The sequence below is a fragment of the Balaenoptera borealis genome, assembly GCF_965194805.1.
Source record: "Balaenoptera borealis genome assembly, chromosome: X".
Lineage (NCBI taxonomy): Eukaryota > Metazoa > Chordata > Mammalia > Artiodactyla > Balaenopteridae > Balaenoptera > Balaenoptera borealis.
Window position 1 is genome coordinate 92,714,944 of NC_138881.1, and position 16,613 is coordinate 92,731,556.

The window sequence follows — 16,613 nt, forward strand, 5'->3', positions numbered from 1 at the left end:
CCTGTGTCAAATGTGCAGCTCATTCCCAGGACCAGTGCAAGTTTTGGCAAAGAGAATCAGTTTGGATTCTGGCTTCAGTTAGACTGGCCTTTTGGCCTTTAGGCACACTCTGCCAAGGAGTAAGGCTGGCCAGGCCCACTGACTAGTAGCTTATTTGCTTTTTGTCCCCTGGAACTTACCTTAGTTTAGGAATATAAGAAGACAACATGACAACTGCCAGAGGTTAAACAAGTGAAAATGGCTCCTTGCAGAAGACCTGACCTCAACAGTCTGAAGGGAAACATACACAAGTCTAGTACCCTCTGCTTTTCCAAGGACTTCCATCTATATCATTTCTTTTGAATCTCACAACATCCCCATGAACTAGGTAAAGAAGAATCAAATAGTCCCACTCCACCAGAGAGGAAACATGATTTGTCCCAGACCACAAGTTAATGACAGAGCTTGGACTATATCTGAGGTCTTCTGACTCCCAGAGTTATGTTCATTGGACTATGCCATATTATCTTATGTCATATTTTTCTTTTTTCCCCAAATGTTTATTGAACACCTACCACCTTCTAGGCACTATTCAAAGAACTGGGGATAGGGCAGTGAACAAAACAGTCTTTGTTCTCATGGAGCTTACATTCTAGTGGTGGGAGAGAATAAACAACTAAAAATAAAAGTATAATTTTTCAACTAAAAATAGAACTACCATATGACCCAGCAATCCCACTACTGGGCCTATACCCTGAGAAAACCATAATTCAAAAAGAGTCATGTACCAAAATGTTCATTGCAGCTCTATTTACAATAGCCAGGACATGGAAGCAACCTAAATGTCCATCATCGGATGAATGGATAAAGAAGATGTGGCACATATATACAATAGAATATTACTCAGCCATAAAAAGAAACGAAATGGAGTTATTTGTAGTGAGGTGGATGGAGTTAGAGTCTGTCATACAGAGTGAAGTAAGTCAGAAAGAGAAAAACAAATACAGTATGCTAACACATATATATGGAATCTAAGGGATTAAAAAAAAAACAAAAAAAAAAGGTCATGAAGAACCTAGTGGCAGGACGGGAATAAAGACACAGACCTACTAGAGAATGGACTTGAGGATATGGGGAGGGGGAAGGGTAAGATGTGACAAAGTGAGAGAGTGGCATGGACATATATACACTACCAAACGTAAAATAGATAGCTAGTGGGAAGCAACCGCATAGCGCAGGGAGATCAGCTCTGTGCTTTGTGACCGCCTGGGGGGGGTGGAATGGGGAGGGTGGGAGGGAGGGAGATGCAGGAGGGAGGAGATGTGGGAACATATGTATATGTATGACTGATTCACTTTGTTATAGAGCAGAAACTAACACACCATTGTAAAGCAATTATACTCCAATAAAGATGTTTAAAAAAAAAAGTATAATTTTTCAAGTGGTGTTGGATGCTATAAAAAAAAAAGATGAAGAAGAAAAGTATGATGGGTGCTATTTTTGATGAGGTAATCGTAGAAAGCGTTCTCCATTAAGGTCACATTTGAGTAGAGACCTGAAAAAAAAAGGAAAGAGCAAAGCATGTGGAGGTAAAGTCTTCCAGGCACAGGGAACAGCATGTGCAAAGACCCAGGCAAGAATATACACGGTATGTTTAAGAAACAGCCCTGTGTGTTCATATCTTATAGTGACATTCACATGCATCCTATTGTATTTGAAAGGAGACAATTCCACCTTATTCTATTGCTCATACTCTCTCAGAACGTGGGTGAGTTTAGGGGTAACGTGACACAGGGGTCTTGACCGAGTTGCTCAGTCAAAGCAGAGCTGAGCTCTCTAAACACAGAGTAGGGCTCTAACTCTAGGATCTCAGCGGCATCATCAGTCAAGGACTGAAACTGACTGGACTAACATGTATATCAATTAAATTCAGGTTTAATATTAAGATTATGTACTTTGAAGTTCGGTGTTAGTTTGGGTTCAGTCACTTCAGAAAATATACAGCATTGGTTCCAGTTTGAATAAATACACTGTTTGTTAAGAAAAGAAAAACAATAACAACAAACTTTGGTTCAGGTCACAGTTCAGTGAGAATATTTGGCTTCAGTTGGTGAAGTACGGCTTAGCAAATGAGTGTGGCTAGTGCTGGCATTTGGTTCCTGGTTTGGTTTCATCCAAATTCCAGTATTCAGTATCCATCAGAGGCCCCTTCTGTAAGCAAAGGTAGACCGTCTTGAAGCATTGATGGTTTTAGTGATATAAAACTTTTTAAAAATTTTGATTCAGTAGATTGTTTTTCTTCTGACTAATGCTTTAAAACAAAACCTCTCTAACAGGCTGAAATTTCAGTTAAGAGCAATGTGGTTTAATGGTTTGTGTTTGCTTATTTTGTTTCACATTCTGAAGGAACTCATTTCTACCTACCCAGCCAGGCAAAACACAGGGAGCACACACTCTACCTCTGCTTGCTGAATATGCTTGCCCCCCACCCTTATGTGTTCTCCAGTAGCTGCCTCATCCATCAAGTATCTGTCGAACCATGCCTCAAAGCTAGGAAACTGTTCCCTCAAGTGGGAAATAAATTCCTAGAATTCAGAATTCCAAATAGTCCACTGCCTTGCAAAGTCTGCAGTGAAAATGTTATTTTGGTCTCCTTGGATAATTTTGCCTCATTTGAGTATAGTAGAATGTGAATCTGGTTTTGATTCCACTTGCCACTTACCACCTTTGTGGCCTTGGGCATTTGTTTACCCCCTCTGAGCCTGTTTCTTCATTTGAACATTGGAGTTAATAATAGCACCTGCCTCCCAGGACTGTTGTGAGGATCGGGAGAGATCACGTATGTACAGTTTCTGTCACATAGTAGGTACACAGTGATAGTGATGATTTGATTATGATGAGATTTTCTGCTAAAAGGAATAGATTAGCAATTTCCTGATCTGCAAATGACAGGTTATCTGGCTCTTCAGAAAGCTAATGATGCCTGGACTTAATAGCCACAGTTGATGTTTACTCCAAGGTTGATGAGCTAAAGCGGAAATACGCTTTGGAAACGATTTATCTGGTTTGGCTGTTTCTGCAGACCTGATGAACAGAGTATTTTCCCAGATCTCTTTGCCATATGTGTCATCCTTGCATTGATTCCTTGGCTCAGAGATGGGATTGGAAAAGAAGCGGAAAAGAAACTCCAACTATTGCCCATTTGCCAGTACCTCTTTGACACTATGATAAAAGAAAAAAATGACTGGAGAAACTTCCAAGCACTTTCTCAGGGTCACCAGGCTGTATGAATATCCAGCTGATCTCACAGGATACAGATTAACCAATGAGTTACTTTAACGAGTAACACCTTGGACAGAATCTAGACAACTGCCTATTCCAAATTGTTCTATTGCAGTCAGGTAAGCGAATGGTATATTAGACCTCTGGGTAATAGTCTGTTTACTGGTTAATATTCAATATGTTAAATCATGCTTCTGGAAGTTAAGTTTATATTTATAAGGGAAAAGAAGGACAGGTCAGAACTGCAGTTCCATTGAAGTTACTGTCGCCACTGCCTACAACTGACTTTGAATACATTCAATTCTCTCTTTCCCAGGATAGATAATACCACTCTGGTGAGTGTCATAATTAAGTGAATTAGAACTCACTGGCATAAATACAAGGTGGAATTTCAAAATCAGGTAACCTAATATCATGAAGGCATTATTTTAACAAGTTAGTCTGAAAAACTGTTATGTGGGAGATCTGGCAGCTCTTAGCAGATTCTTGTTCTAGTTGTAACCTTTCACAGTCAGAAGATTTGGGTTAGTGGATTTGGAAACTAATTGGTTGATATGTGATTCTAAACTGATCCATAGATTGGCAAATTCAAGCCTCTCTCCCATGGGGGAGGAGAACACTGAATAAATACATTATTCACATAAGTATGATTTACTTCCTTGTAAGGTCTAAAGACTAAGTCCATTTAGAAAGTATAAGTCAGGAAATTCTTAAGAGTGTAGACTAAATAATCAAAAGTTGAGGCCTTTCCTTTCTACTGATGTGATATAACTAACCAACTGAGCTCGTCCAAGAAATAGTTTGTGTAGCTTTTTCAATCGGTGCCAAAGACGAAGGGAGAAAATGCAAGATCATGGAGCAGGCTAGAAATGATAGTGCCATATGAAGACCTAATTAATCACTAATGATTCGTCTGCTTCATAATGGAAAGGGGTCAGAATATATTGAAGTGAAGTGCAGAAGTTATTGAGGACACTTGGTGGCTTTTCAATAGTGGATATTTTGCCGACAGCTAGTGTTTGAATTTAACAGTAACTATGCACCTGAAACAAGGAGAAAGGAAGTACTAGTCCCAGCTCTGCCACTAACCAGCTGTGCAAACTAAGAGAGGGTACTTTCTTCTCTGGGAATAGTTTACCAGTCTGTGAAATAAGAAGTTGAACTAAATGATCTTTGAGGTCCCTTCCTCCTTTGAAGTTACATGAGTCTATTTATTGGCACCATGAAAAAAAAAAACAAGGTATGAAAACTGAATATTGGGGAGTCTGTAGGCGAGATATTTGGGTAGGTGATTAAGGATAGATATCATTTTCATCACCGTTAAGCTTGACCTGCTTTTTCATTAATACATGCCAGAGCCTTTGCTAAGTGCTTTAGACATTGTGCCAATACTGGTATGAAATCAGAATGCATATCCCATCTGGTATCAGCATCCCATGACTTACATGAAATAGCAAGGTTAGAGTGACTACTAAAGTGATTTACATTGTTTTTTTGTTTTTTTTTTTTAAGGAAAAGCACTTTTATTTATTTATTTATTTATTTATTTTGGGCTGTGTTGGGTCTTCGTTTCTGTGCGAGGGCTTTTCTCTTGTTGCGGCAAGTGGGGGCCGCTCTTCATCGCGGTGCGCGGGCCTCTCACTATCGCGGCCTCTCTTGTTGCGGAGCACAGGCTCCAGATGCGCAGGGTCAGTAGTTGTGGCTCACGGGGCTAGCTGCTCCGTGGCATGTGGGATCTTCCCAGATCAGGGCTCGAACCCGTGTCCCCTGCATTGGCAGGCAGATTCTCAACCACTGCGCCACCAGGGAAGCCCCTACATTGTTAATCTGGGAAGAATCTTGAAGAAATCTATACATAGTGTATACTTCTTTACCTTTCTAAAATGTACAGAAGCTGGCATTTCTTTAACTCTGTAGCCAGTGTTTTAGAGCCATAAATGAGAGGATGAAGATGTTTTCTCCACACCTTTACGGTGCTTTCAACTCAATTTTCTTTCTCTTAGCCAGAATCTTTGCCAATAGGGAAGTATGGTGCTCGCTTCGGCAGCACATATACTAAAAAAATAGGGAAGTATGACTGGTGCAATCAGTTACCAAAATATTTACATTTGGCTTTAGAATTTGGGGTTGGATTTTTGTTTGAAGAGGTGTTCCTAATGCTTGGGGATTTCATACCACAAGTCAAATATTGAAGCTGCACTACAAAGGGAAGACATAGGAAGCATTGGGAAGTTTAGCCAACTCCTCCTTTCTCCTTCTACATGCTGAAGATGACATCTCTTGGAATGACGTATACAACCAGTCCAAGAGGAACCCCAGCCTTTCCACCAGGCTTGGTACCTTTTCTCACCTCATCCACAAGAAGGTTTTGTGATAATCAGCTATTGTTTCCGAAGGTTTTTGTTTCCAACTCTTGTGGGAAAATCTATTCTATAAGTTAGAGTGAAAAACAAGAGAAATTGGGTTAATAACAAAAGAGAGTTAAAGTGAGTTATTCTGATGATCCATCTGTCCATAATGAGGAACTGACTAAATTTCCATGTCATGGTGTGATGGAGTGAAAAATTATTCATGTGTATATGTTAACAATCTTCTCCCTCTCCCAGTGCATCAAGGAGAAGTTGAGTTTTATTTTCTCGGATTCTCGCTATTCCAACCTCTCCCTCCTATGTTTAGCAAAATTGATCTTTGGCCTTTTGTTACACACAATCAAGAAGAGAGAGCAAGAATACATGAGAGGCAGGGGGAAAGGATTTAGGCTGCATTTCTAAACCAATATACATAATAAAGTGCTTGGAGAGAGGAAAATATTGAGAAAAGAGAATTGCTCTGCCTGGAGGTCCAGGGAAAGTTGGGAGTGGGGTGGATAAATTGAAGAGAGAGACACTGGAGACCTGTGGAATATGATGCAAAAAAAAAAAAAAACACAGGAGAGAAAGGGGAATTTAACGAGTTGTTCTGAATCTCCTTCATGGTTTTTGGTTAGCACAAGAATTTGAATTGTTTTGAAATTACTTTTGGTTGCTAGACTATGTCTTTGAATAAGACCTACTCTGATACTGGACAACGAGGGTCCTTACTCTATCAAAGCGTCATTAAGTTCACAGAATCATCTTTCTGTGAGGTTGAATGCCTTGCCCCTGTCGATATGCAATGACATTTCATAGCAGATCTCACAAATTGGCTTTTCCCAGTAGCTAACTACCAAAGCCCTGCCAGAGGCCTAGGCCCTGGTGAGATGCAGTCTGGTGGCAATAGCACTATCCCTCATCCCTGACATTTGGTTAGATATTGTAACTTTCCCCAGTGCTTTGACATCAATTTTCTCCTCTTCCATCCTCACGGCATCCCTACTGGGTAGGTAGGACCAGGATGCATATCTCTATTGTCCTTTGCCAGCAAGTAATTGGCAAAGACCACAAACCTTTAGGCTCCTAATCTCAATCCTCCTTGAGAGGCCCCTCAGAGAATTCAACAATGAATTGTCTGTGATCCAAAGGATCACTTGATACAGGAGACACTTGAGAACAGATAAGGATCGTGTCAACTGTCCATTCTTCTAGGTTCTCTGTTCTGGGTCTCCATATTGAGGCAGATCAACAGAAAGCAACTTACCTTAACCATAATACCTTAGTGTTCCAACAGAAAAAGGCTCTTACCGGCTTAAGATTTCACAGCTTACACACATCCCCTTTTTTCGAAGGGGAAGAAAAGACATTTCCATTTGAAGATTATGTCTGTATCTCTTGTAAAACCACATTGTCCATTATAATAAACACTACCTATTATACAAGGAATTACATGATAAATTCCTCTTAGAATTCAGTGGCAGGGAAAAAAAGCTGGGCAGATGAACTCACAGGCTTTTTTTTTTTTTTTTTTTCTCAACAGAGAACCATGTGACTCAATTTTGTTGTTTTCTTCCATTTTTACCTTAACTGCCAAGAAACTCAGAGTAAAACTTAGTGGTCAAAGACAGTGATTTATCATAGGGCTGTCTGAACTTTCTAGTTCTATTTCCTGTAATTTTTTCTTCTGTTTTTAATTTGAATTGATCTGTTTTTATATGTTCTTAAAATTTGAAAACTGCCTAAGTCTATTTTAAGTAGGCATGTTAGAGAATCATAGACCAAGAGACTCTCAAAGTAGGAAGAGATCTTAAAAGATCATTTATTGCAACCCCCCTACAATCCTAGAAATATCATCTACTCTCTCCCCACCACATGGCCATTCAGCCTCTATCTGAATACCCCTAATAACAGAGAACTCACTGTCTTTGAGACCCAAACATTCATTTTTGGACTGCTCTGATTTCTAGGAAATTCTTCCTTATATTGACCTTATGTCTCTAGCTTCCATCATTTGATTCAGATCCTGTCTCCTGAGACCACATAAAACAAAGTGAAATCCTGCTCTTCATTGTAGCCTTTCACATATATCAAGACAGCTATCATGTCCCCCACTTAGTTCTTTAGTCTCCACTTTTCTTGGCTAAGTATTATAATTCCTAAAATTGGCTCCTCTCAATGCCTTAAGAGAAAACCATAGTAAACAATAATTGGATTCTTTTCAATGCATGAATGGAGACCATTTTTGCTATCAAAAGACAGTGGCTATCAAGATAAAAAAAGATTAAGCAACAATGGCATAATAGAAATGTGACTTAATTTACCTCTTGGAAATTTTATGAGGGGAATATAAAAACACTACTGCTTTTCAAATGAAAAGCAAGATATTTAACCTCAACTTAATAAACACAACAAATACAAAATATATTTTTTTATAATGGTTAATTAAATTATATATATATATATATGTATAAATTTATATAGAGATACAGATAGAGAAGGGTGGTGAGAGATAGACAGATGGATGGAAACACCGGAAAAACATTAAATAAAAAAGGAAAAGAGATGAAAATGCACAGAGGAAAGATATACAGAGAGGCATAGAAACATTCATTTATTCATTCACCAAATATTTATTGAGTGCCTTTTATATATGTCAGACACTGTGCAGAGTACAAAGATGAATTGAACATGGTTCCTGCCATAAAGAAGCTTGTAACATTTGTTTTTTTTCCTCTGTAGAATGAAGTATAGTAGAGACAACAAGACAAATATACAAATAGCTAGAAAACAAGTTAATATTATATAACCATTAAAGAAGTATAGGTACAATTATTACAGGACTTCAGAAATAGGGACATATCACTAGTGGGAACAAGGAAGGCTTTTTGGAGAAAGTGATATTTGACTAGACTTTGAAGGATTGGCCTCCTATGGTGGTATTCAGAGGGAATTTCAGGTAGAGGGAAAAGCATGAATAAAGGCATGGACTCAGAAAAGGTCAGGAGAAAGAGCAAGCACTAGGTTTGGGCTAGAGCATAAACTGTAGAAAGAGGATAGAGAAGATTATAAGATCTGAGCTTTAATCCCAGAAAGGTACACTGAAATATAGATAGAGATATACACAGAGAGGGAAAAAATTTACTTCTCTGGAGTAACATAACCATCTTTTGACACCCTTTTGGAACACTGTCACTACAAACCATTAAAGTAGTGTTGCACTTTATAGGCATAAATAAGGATATTTCATGTTAATATTTGTCCTTTGGGGACAAGAGACCAAGTCAACCTAAGTCTGACCTATGAGACAGGTTCTGCAGACTCACAACCATCCCAGTGAATTTAATCTGACCCTAGATTGCTCCTGGACCAAGGGATACCCAAAAGAACAAGCAGGTCTTGCTTCTTAGTCACATCAAATATGTCCCAATTAAGTTAATATACTGCCACTTATAAAGAACCTACCTCCATCAGCTAGTCCCCTAGAGGATTCTAAGCATTTGCTTGGAGCGATTGCTTTTCCTTTGATCTCTCATTCCAGAAAAGCATGGTCATGAGAAATTCACCTGGGACTACTTCCCATGCTGGGCTCAATCACCCTGAAGTAGCTGGAGCCAGTGAGTGCAGGGGCAAAGTCCCTCCCTGGCCAGACTATTCCCACTGGGTACAGAACTGTACCCACAACTCAGATTTCATGGCTCTGGAGGAGAAAGGTGTTGTCAACAATAATAATCAGAATTGGTTCTTATCTCGCTTTGAAGTTTGCAGGCTTGGTTCTCCTCTGACTTCCCTCCCCATATACTGGAGCTCTTATTTGGATGATGGGCACAGTGAAAATGTTCCTAAGATGTCCTCTGAAGTCAGGCCTCTTCTCAGGTATTTCTGAGACTTTAATTCTATAAATAGGACTAAGACCATGTGCTTTCAACTCACAAATGAATCCATAAGGCTGGGCAGAATTCGAGGTTTGTTTTCCATCCACTTGGGCCAAATCAACTTAGGAACATGTATGGTTCTGGATGAGATCCTGTCTGCATGATAAAGGTGATGTAATGACCAAGGAATCTGCATTTTTTTTTCTCTCTCTCTCGACTGTGATGTCAATACAGTCACCTAGCTCAAAACACCCCAAACCAAAGTATTCCTGCCAAGCTTATGCCCATACGTACACTTAGGGGTCTTTCCCCAGGATCTCTAAGGAGTGTTCCTAAGGGTCAAGGGTTGTCCTTGGTAACTCAGACCTCTTTTTGACTTAGTAAGAGCAGTTCCTCTTTTACTAACTAGATGGTGACTTTAGGAAGATGGCTTCTCCTCTCTGGACCCTAATATACTTTTCCACATTTCAACACGGTTGATGGTCTCCAGGGCCCTGCCAGGTCTATAACTCTATGTGCACACATTCATTTGCTTGGAATTAGGTCACCTTTGAAAAATCTTTAGTGGCATCTGGAGCCACTCTAATTTGCAGTGAGCCAAAGTTAGCATATAGATTAATAGTCACCTCTGCTCTCAGTGCCTCTTTGAAAGAGATCCACTATTGCTTGTCCTGCAGCAAATCCAAACTGGAAAGGAGGTAAGATAACACAGTTTTTACAAACCACTCCAGAGAAACCCAAACAACATACAAATAACAGGTGTATTGTAGGTTTTTAAAAGGTACCTTGTGTCTATGTCTGTAGTCTACCTATCAGTCATCTTGAGCTGAGAAGACGGCATGGACCAGAGAAGGGGTAAGAGAGAATCGTATTGCACAGATTCCATTATTTTAATGGGCTAGGAGTAACCAGCCAGGTGGGAAATGTGCTTGATTAAGTCGACTAGCTTTGGCTGAAGAGGAGGCTAAAATAAAAGGGCCGATCCATTGTGGCCTTTTGTCTAATTAATGCTTACTTGATTCAACTGAGTTTTCAAGTTACATCCAATTGTTTGATGTCACATAGATGTGACCACCCAGTGTACGAAGTATTACCATTTGGCCGTTTGCCACCTCCCACTCCTTGCAAGTTGATTCCACTTGGCTTAAAGACAAGAATGTGATGAGATGAGTAGCTTGGTAATAAAGTTGTTTATACTAAGTCTAAGACAAGGTAGGCAGAATGGGAGTCCTTGGAACAACACTTTTTGGTAGAGTAGTTTTGTGTAGTAAACAAAGTTACAGATGAGGTAGATAGCCATCTACTATCTCCTGCTGCTTAGCTACATCGAGTGAAATAAGGAATAAGTGGATCACTGAAAGCTGCCCACAATCTAAACAGATTCAGCCTCCGCCACCAGAAATATAAGTAACACTGCCAGCAATAAAATAAAATAAAAGTAAAGTGGACTAATTTGAGAATCAGGCTGACTTCAGGTATTCTTTGGCTGGATGGATGTTATAATAACATGCAATAATCTATGAAGTGAGCCCAAACAGGAAGGATAAAATAGAATAAATGATCTAAAGGGATTTTGAGCGATTTCAATTTCCTTTGTGCCTTTCTGTGTTTTCTAAATTTTCTACAATGAACATGTATTGCTGTTGAGATCAGTAAGGAAAAAAAATCTAAAGAGATTTAAATAATCCCCCATGGGATGACCATTCTGTTACATTACGTTTGTAGAGTACAGTCAAACCTCAAGTAAGCAGAACCCAACTTGAAGTTCATCAGCATTTGGCTTTCTTTTTCCAGTAATCCATTTTGAGTAGAGGCAAATCACAAGAAAACAAGCAGATATAAGGGATGTGGTGAAACTGATTTAAATAGCTGTTTGAAAACCTTGTTTAAATTGTTTTCTAAATATTTTGTTTTGCACAAAGAATATAGTTTACTTAGGAAAACATCATTTTGAAAAAATCATTTTGGTCCCTCTTAACCACCAACTCAAGCTCCTGTGTTATTAGTGACAGATGAGTAGAGAAATATAAGAATCAGGCTATACTCCACTAAATAAATCAAATGGTACATGAAAGTAGAGAGTGTTTTTCTTCTCCATAAATAATTAAAACACTAAGGCAAATTGAAGAAAGCTTAGTTTTGGTCAACGCAGAAGGCCTTAATGGAAAAGAATCCAAGAAAGGATGGATGATTTTAGATAGAGGTTCATGATAGAATCAAGCAAAGGAAGATGTGATCATGACCAAGACAGGACTAGCAGGCCAGACAAGGTAGGCTTGGTTGGCATGCTAGACTAGAGAAATACCAAAGAGGGAACTAGGGGGTAGGATTCGATACAGAGCTAGCCATCACACTCAGTGGATCTTAATGGCTCACTAAAAGACTTTGGCTGGTCAGTGGTCACTTTACAGGGCCAGCCCAGGGGCTAGACAGTCCCTGGGGTTAAAGCACTACACGATGTCTGGGAGAATCCTAATCCATGGCACCTACAGCTGCAGCCTCATTCCCCCTACCTTGCCCCCCCAAAATCCTTCCATATTCATATAAGAGGGCAGTACCACCTCCTCTAGGAGAAGTAAAGTCATGTTTTAAGTTGGTACCTTTCTTTGAAACATCCCTCAGGCTTTGCCTCTTTCTAGAAGTCTTAAAAGTTCAGCTTTTGACTGAACCTGGCCACCAGTAGAAGATGATATTTCATGTCTCCTCCTCCACTGCCATGTCTAGAAAAAGGGATTAGAAACTCAGTTCGAGGAGATTGAAAGGCAACTTGAGCCTTTTCTGCATCCTCTTGAACAGCTTTAGTATAGTAAATAGACCACCCTGAGGCTGAGAGAAGTGAGCTTCTGTGAAGAGAGTAGTCCAAGGGCGCTTTGACTGAAGATTGAGGGAAAAATGCTGGGAAGAGCTTGTGACTCTAAGCTCAGATTCAGGGTGAGCTGATAATGGAAAAATTAAATATTAGTGAGAAAGGTATCAAATTATACCTTAGGCATTTCTTTCTTTAAAAAGGCTTGTTCTAAAAGAATTAACTGCTTTACTGGCTGATATGTTTGGGTTCAGCTGTTTTAATAAAGAGATTATTTTTTATAATAAAAGAGAGGAAAAGCTTGCTTAACTATTTTAAACATGCCTGTGACTTAAGCCTTATTGCTTCGGTCCATGTGACTGTGGCAATCCACTGCCAATAACCCCTTGAAAGTAGGAAAACTAAAAGAATAAAGTAAAAGCAAATGTTCAAAGGGATTTAGTTTAAGGGCAGGGGTAGGGGCTTGAAAAGCAGGGTGGACAGGGGAAGGGAGGGAAAGTACCAAACTGCAAGGGAATTGCTCGAGTCAATCTACGACCGCTATATCTTTTACCCTAACAATATCTCTTACATCTCTTCCGTCATGTTCCGATTGTGACCCTGAGGCCCAGTGAGATACTCACCTAGCAAGGACAATTCAACTGTGTTGCCTAGATTCTCCTTACTCAGACAAGAAAAGAGACCATGACAGTTTTGGAAAGCTTTTGAGTAATAAGCAATCAGAAAACAAAGGAACTTCTTCTTAGCCCTCAGTTATCCAAACAACACAGTTAACCAGACTCTTCTCCCCCTTCCTCTTCCCTATGCATTCCAGCCAACTGAGGTCACAGTGCACTGGGATTCAGATGTATGTTTGCTGGAAGATGTTTTTTCCTGGCACTAATCTCACAGTATCTGAGTTATAAATTGTGCTCATTAAATACTTTCTAGAGATTCAAACGAAATGAAAAAGAAAACAAAGTGCCTCCTACTTTTTTTTTCTGTGAAAATAGAGAGCTTCTTATCTTAGTCCAAATAGGGTCTGCTCTTTTAGAATGACTAAACTTGGAGGTGGTTCTCTGCCCTTCCTTAGGGTTCACATCCATGGTAGTATACATTCAAATGGCCTTTTGGTGATAGCTGTGTAGTGAGCGAAGCTTATTAAAGTTACTTCCCAGGGGCCCCCTTACAGTGGAATTAGGCTTGAATAACCCTCGACATTGGTCATCATCCTCAGAGGTATAGTCATTCGCTAATTTCTTGCCCAGGCAGAACAATTTGTTGAACAGGAGTGAGCTTTTCCATTGCCTCACCAAGAGAAGATGTCAATCTTGGAGCCCTTTGTTCCTGGGTGGGAGAAAGAGAAAACAGTAAGTACACCTTCTCCATCCTAGGCCTTTCACAGGATTTCAATATGAATGATTCCAAGCCCTGCAACATCATGCTACTCCACCAGCAGTTTGCAAATTGCTAAACTTTCCTGGGTCGTTGAACAAATAAACATTATTACATTTGTCAGGATTCCATACTTACAATTGCATAATGTTGCTATTTACAAGGTTTTTATAGATTTAACAAAAAAAGAGTAGGCACATTAATACATTGGTAATTCTCAACTTACTAATGAGATGTGTCCTAAACATTTATAAGTCAATGACTTGGAGTTTGGAATGCCTTGCTGCAGAGAAACTGTGTTACATATGCGGTGGTCAGGTTTCTAGGCCAGTACGCAAAGGCTGATTTAACCCCCATGAAGCAGAGTTATATTAGCGCTCTGGCTGAGGTCCTAGGTCCTGAGAGCACAAGGAAAAGCATTCTTTCTTCCCATTCTTTGGGTCCAAGGAAAACCCAAAGCAAAAGTTTTAAAGTAGAGGAATCTAAACTGACTTTTCCACCCTCATACTTGTTTCACCCTTCACACACCTCCTAGGGATCCATTGCTCGTGTCTTGTCCCAAGCCTTCCACTATAATCCTTCATTCTTCAAAAGGGCCAACTTCTTCATTTCTCCTAGTCCTGATGAAAATGAAACTTCCCAGTCTTCCTGAGCATCTAGCTCAGTTCACCTTCATTATGATATTAGTGATGAATTGCCCCTTACCCTCCAAAATGTATACCTATGGTTGGAAGAGGAGGCTTGTCAACCCCAAATGAACCCCAGTTGGTGAAATTTAAGGGAAAGTGACAACCTCTAGGAAGTTTTAGGGAGCGGTAGATATTGGAGGACAGGAGGAAGGAGCTACTAGGTAGACAGCAGGGCGCAGCCTGAAAGGCAAGCCCTGCAGTCACTTCGCCAAAGCTATACCCCCTTTCACAGCATCTTTCCTTCCTCCCTGTCTGACACCACAATGCTCTCTCAAGGTTTCAAGTGTCTCCTCAATGGCTCTCTTGGTAGCAGCAGTGCGTGTGAGGCATTCCTAGATCTTGTGGGTATTTTAGAAGTTGAGTCTATCTCACTAAGAGTCAGCCTGAAAATTCATAGAAAGTTGGAAACATTTTGGAATAGGTGGTGTTAGTCGGTGGCATCAACATAGGACATTTAATGAAAGGTAAGTGAGATGTCTGGGAGCTCTTGGATTTAGGTCAAGCTTTCTGAAATTTGTTAAGGGGGCTCTTTTTGAGGACTTTTGTGATTTGTACAGCCTGCCAAGGCCATTGTGGTCAATTAACACGCTGGTTAAAGCACAAGTGCTGATGAGGCCAGGATCAGAGGTCAAATCCACTTTGGGGCCAATTGGCTTCAATCTGTTTCACAGATGCACAGCCCACGGAATCTTGTCCTCTATCAAGGGGATCCAGATGAGTGAGTGTAAATGGCCTCAGCTATATCCATCTCCAGTGCTGGGAAAGTGCTACCAAACACACAGCCAATGACGGCGAGTCAGCTGCAGTGTTTTCTGCTGCAAACTCCAACACATTCTTAGGAATGGATAGGTTCTTGTGAGGTACCCCCAGTGCCTGTGCCGCCCTGCCAGAGGGAAAACCCTTCAAGAGCTTCCAAACCCTTTCCTGCTGTGAGAGAGAGACAGAGGCAGAGACAGAGACTGACTGTGTGCTGTGTGTCTTGGGTGTTTCCTTCCCCACAGGAAAGAATGTCTTGGAGATTGGATGAATGTGTGTCCCAGTTGATTATCTGCTTGTATTGGTTAGGAGGAAAGAACAGAGCCAGGTCCCAGGTGGCAGGGTGGCAGAGGATGGTGCAGGGGGCCACATGCTCAGTACAGAAGCTTTCTGAAGCATAAATGTTATGACACATAGAGGGTACCTGTGATAGTCACAGAAATGAGGATGCATTGGGTTTTCTTAGGAGAAAAGCAGTCATCGAGAGCTGACAAAGTCAACAAAGGCTAGTGGAAATATAGGAAGAATGTGGATGCCTTTGGTAGCTGCTGTTGGAATTGTGATTATTCTGGAACATGTTAAAAAGACAAGGGAGCAGGAGTGTGTGGAGATGCCCTAATGTTTACTTTAGAATTGTGTGATTTCCAAGGATATGTGGAGAGAGCAATGGGCCTGAGGGTCAGTGTCTCCATGAAAGAGAGAATAAGAAAGCAAGATAAAGAAGAGAAGAGATACTGCCAGGAGCCCAATAAAGCAATGGATTCCTCAGAGATAAATACATGGGGAGAATTCTTGATAATTAGGCTGTTGTTGCTGCTTCGGAATGATACCCTTCTAGTAGGGGAGGAGGGATGAGGGAAATTGTCCTGAATTCAAGCCAGGCAGTCAAGGAGTTGCCAGTCTTATTTTGGTTGGCAATACCAACCTCAGAAGCAATTGGGCGGGGCCTGCAGAGGAAATGACATAAGCATCCCCTCGAAGACGATCTTGCCAATAGATCCTGGGAAAAGGGGGTCGTTGCAATATTGCTGTGCGGCTTAAATAGAGGTGAGTCTCTAAAGACCAGAGGTGGCTCACCGTGAGGCCCAAGTGCTCGACAATGAGACAGATGGGTGCACCTGCCTGATAACTGGATAACAAGGCCAGCCTCATTAACATTCAAATACGTTATCAGTGAGGAGGCGAAGATCTCTCTAAGGCCGGGGCAGCTGACCTCCCTCAGATGCAGCTTGCTCTGCAATAGGCCTCCCCACAAGGTTTTTGCACAACTCAGTGGAGCTTGGAAATTCACCAACTCCATCACACTCTGCCAACAGAATGTAGGCTGAGACTGGCACCCATGCCAAAGGGAGCCCCAGCTTTGAATATTTGGCCAGTTCCTGGGCTCTGTTTTCCTGCTGGCCATTACCTTACGGCTTGTTTCTCACCAGCTGCTTTTCTGCTTTTCTTCTTTGGAAGGCTGCGATCTCCACTGGTTGCAGGCCATGGCCCACTTGCCTGCGGG

General features: G+C 40.8%; 1 protein-coding gene and 1 long non-coding RNA gene across 2 annotated transcripts in view; both read right to left on the minus strand.

Moving 5' to 3' along the window:
• The window catches only part of LOC309620846, a 589,684-nt gene that overhangs the window by 92,027 nt on the left and 481,044 nt on the right, over nucleotides 1-16,613 (minus strand). The gene's annotated exons all lie outside the window — the stretch shown is intronic.
• The window catches only part of GUCY2F (guanylate cyclase 2F, retinal), a gene marked incomplete at its 5' end in the record, with an annotated part of 89,683 nt that continues 78,415 nt past the window's right edge, over nucleotides 5,346-16,613 (minus strand). The window contains one exon of the mRNA XM_082377796.1: nucleotides 5,346-16,606. Coding sequence (XP_082233922.1) covers nucleotides 16,519-16,606 — 88 coding nt within the window. The 3' untranslated portion in view covers nucleotides 5,346-16,518. The remainder of the gene's footprint in view (nucleotides 16,607-16,613) is intronic.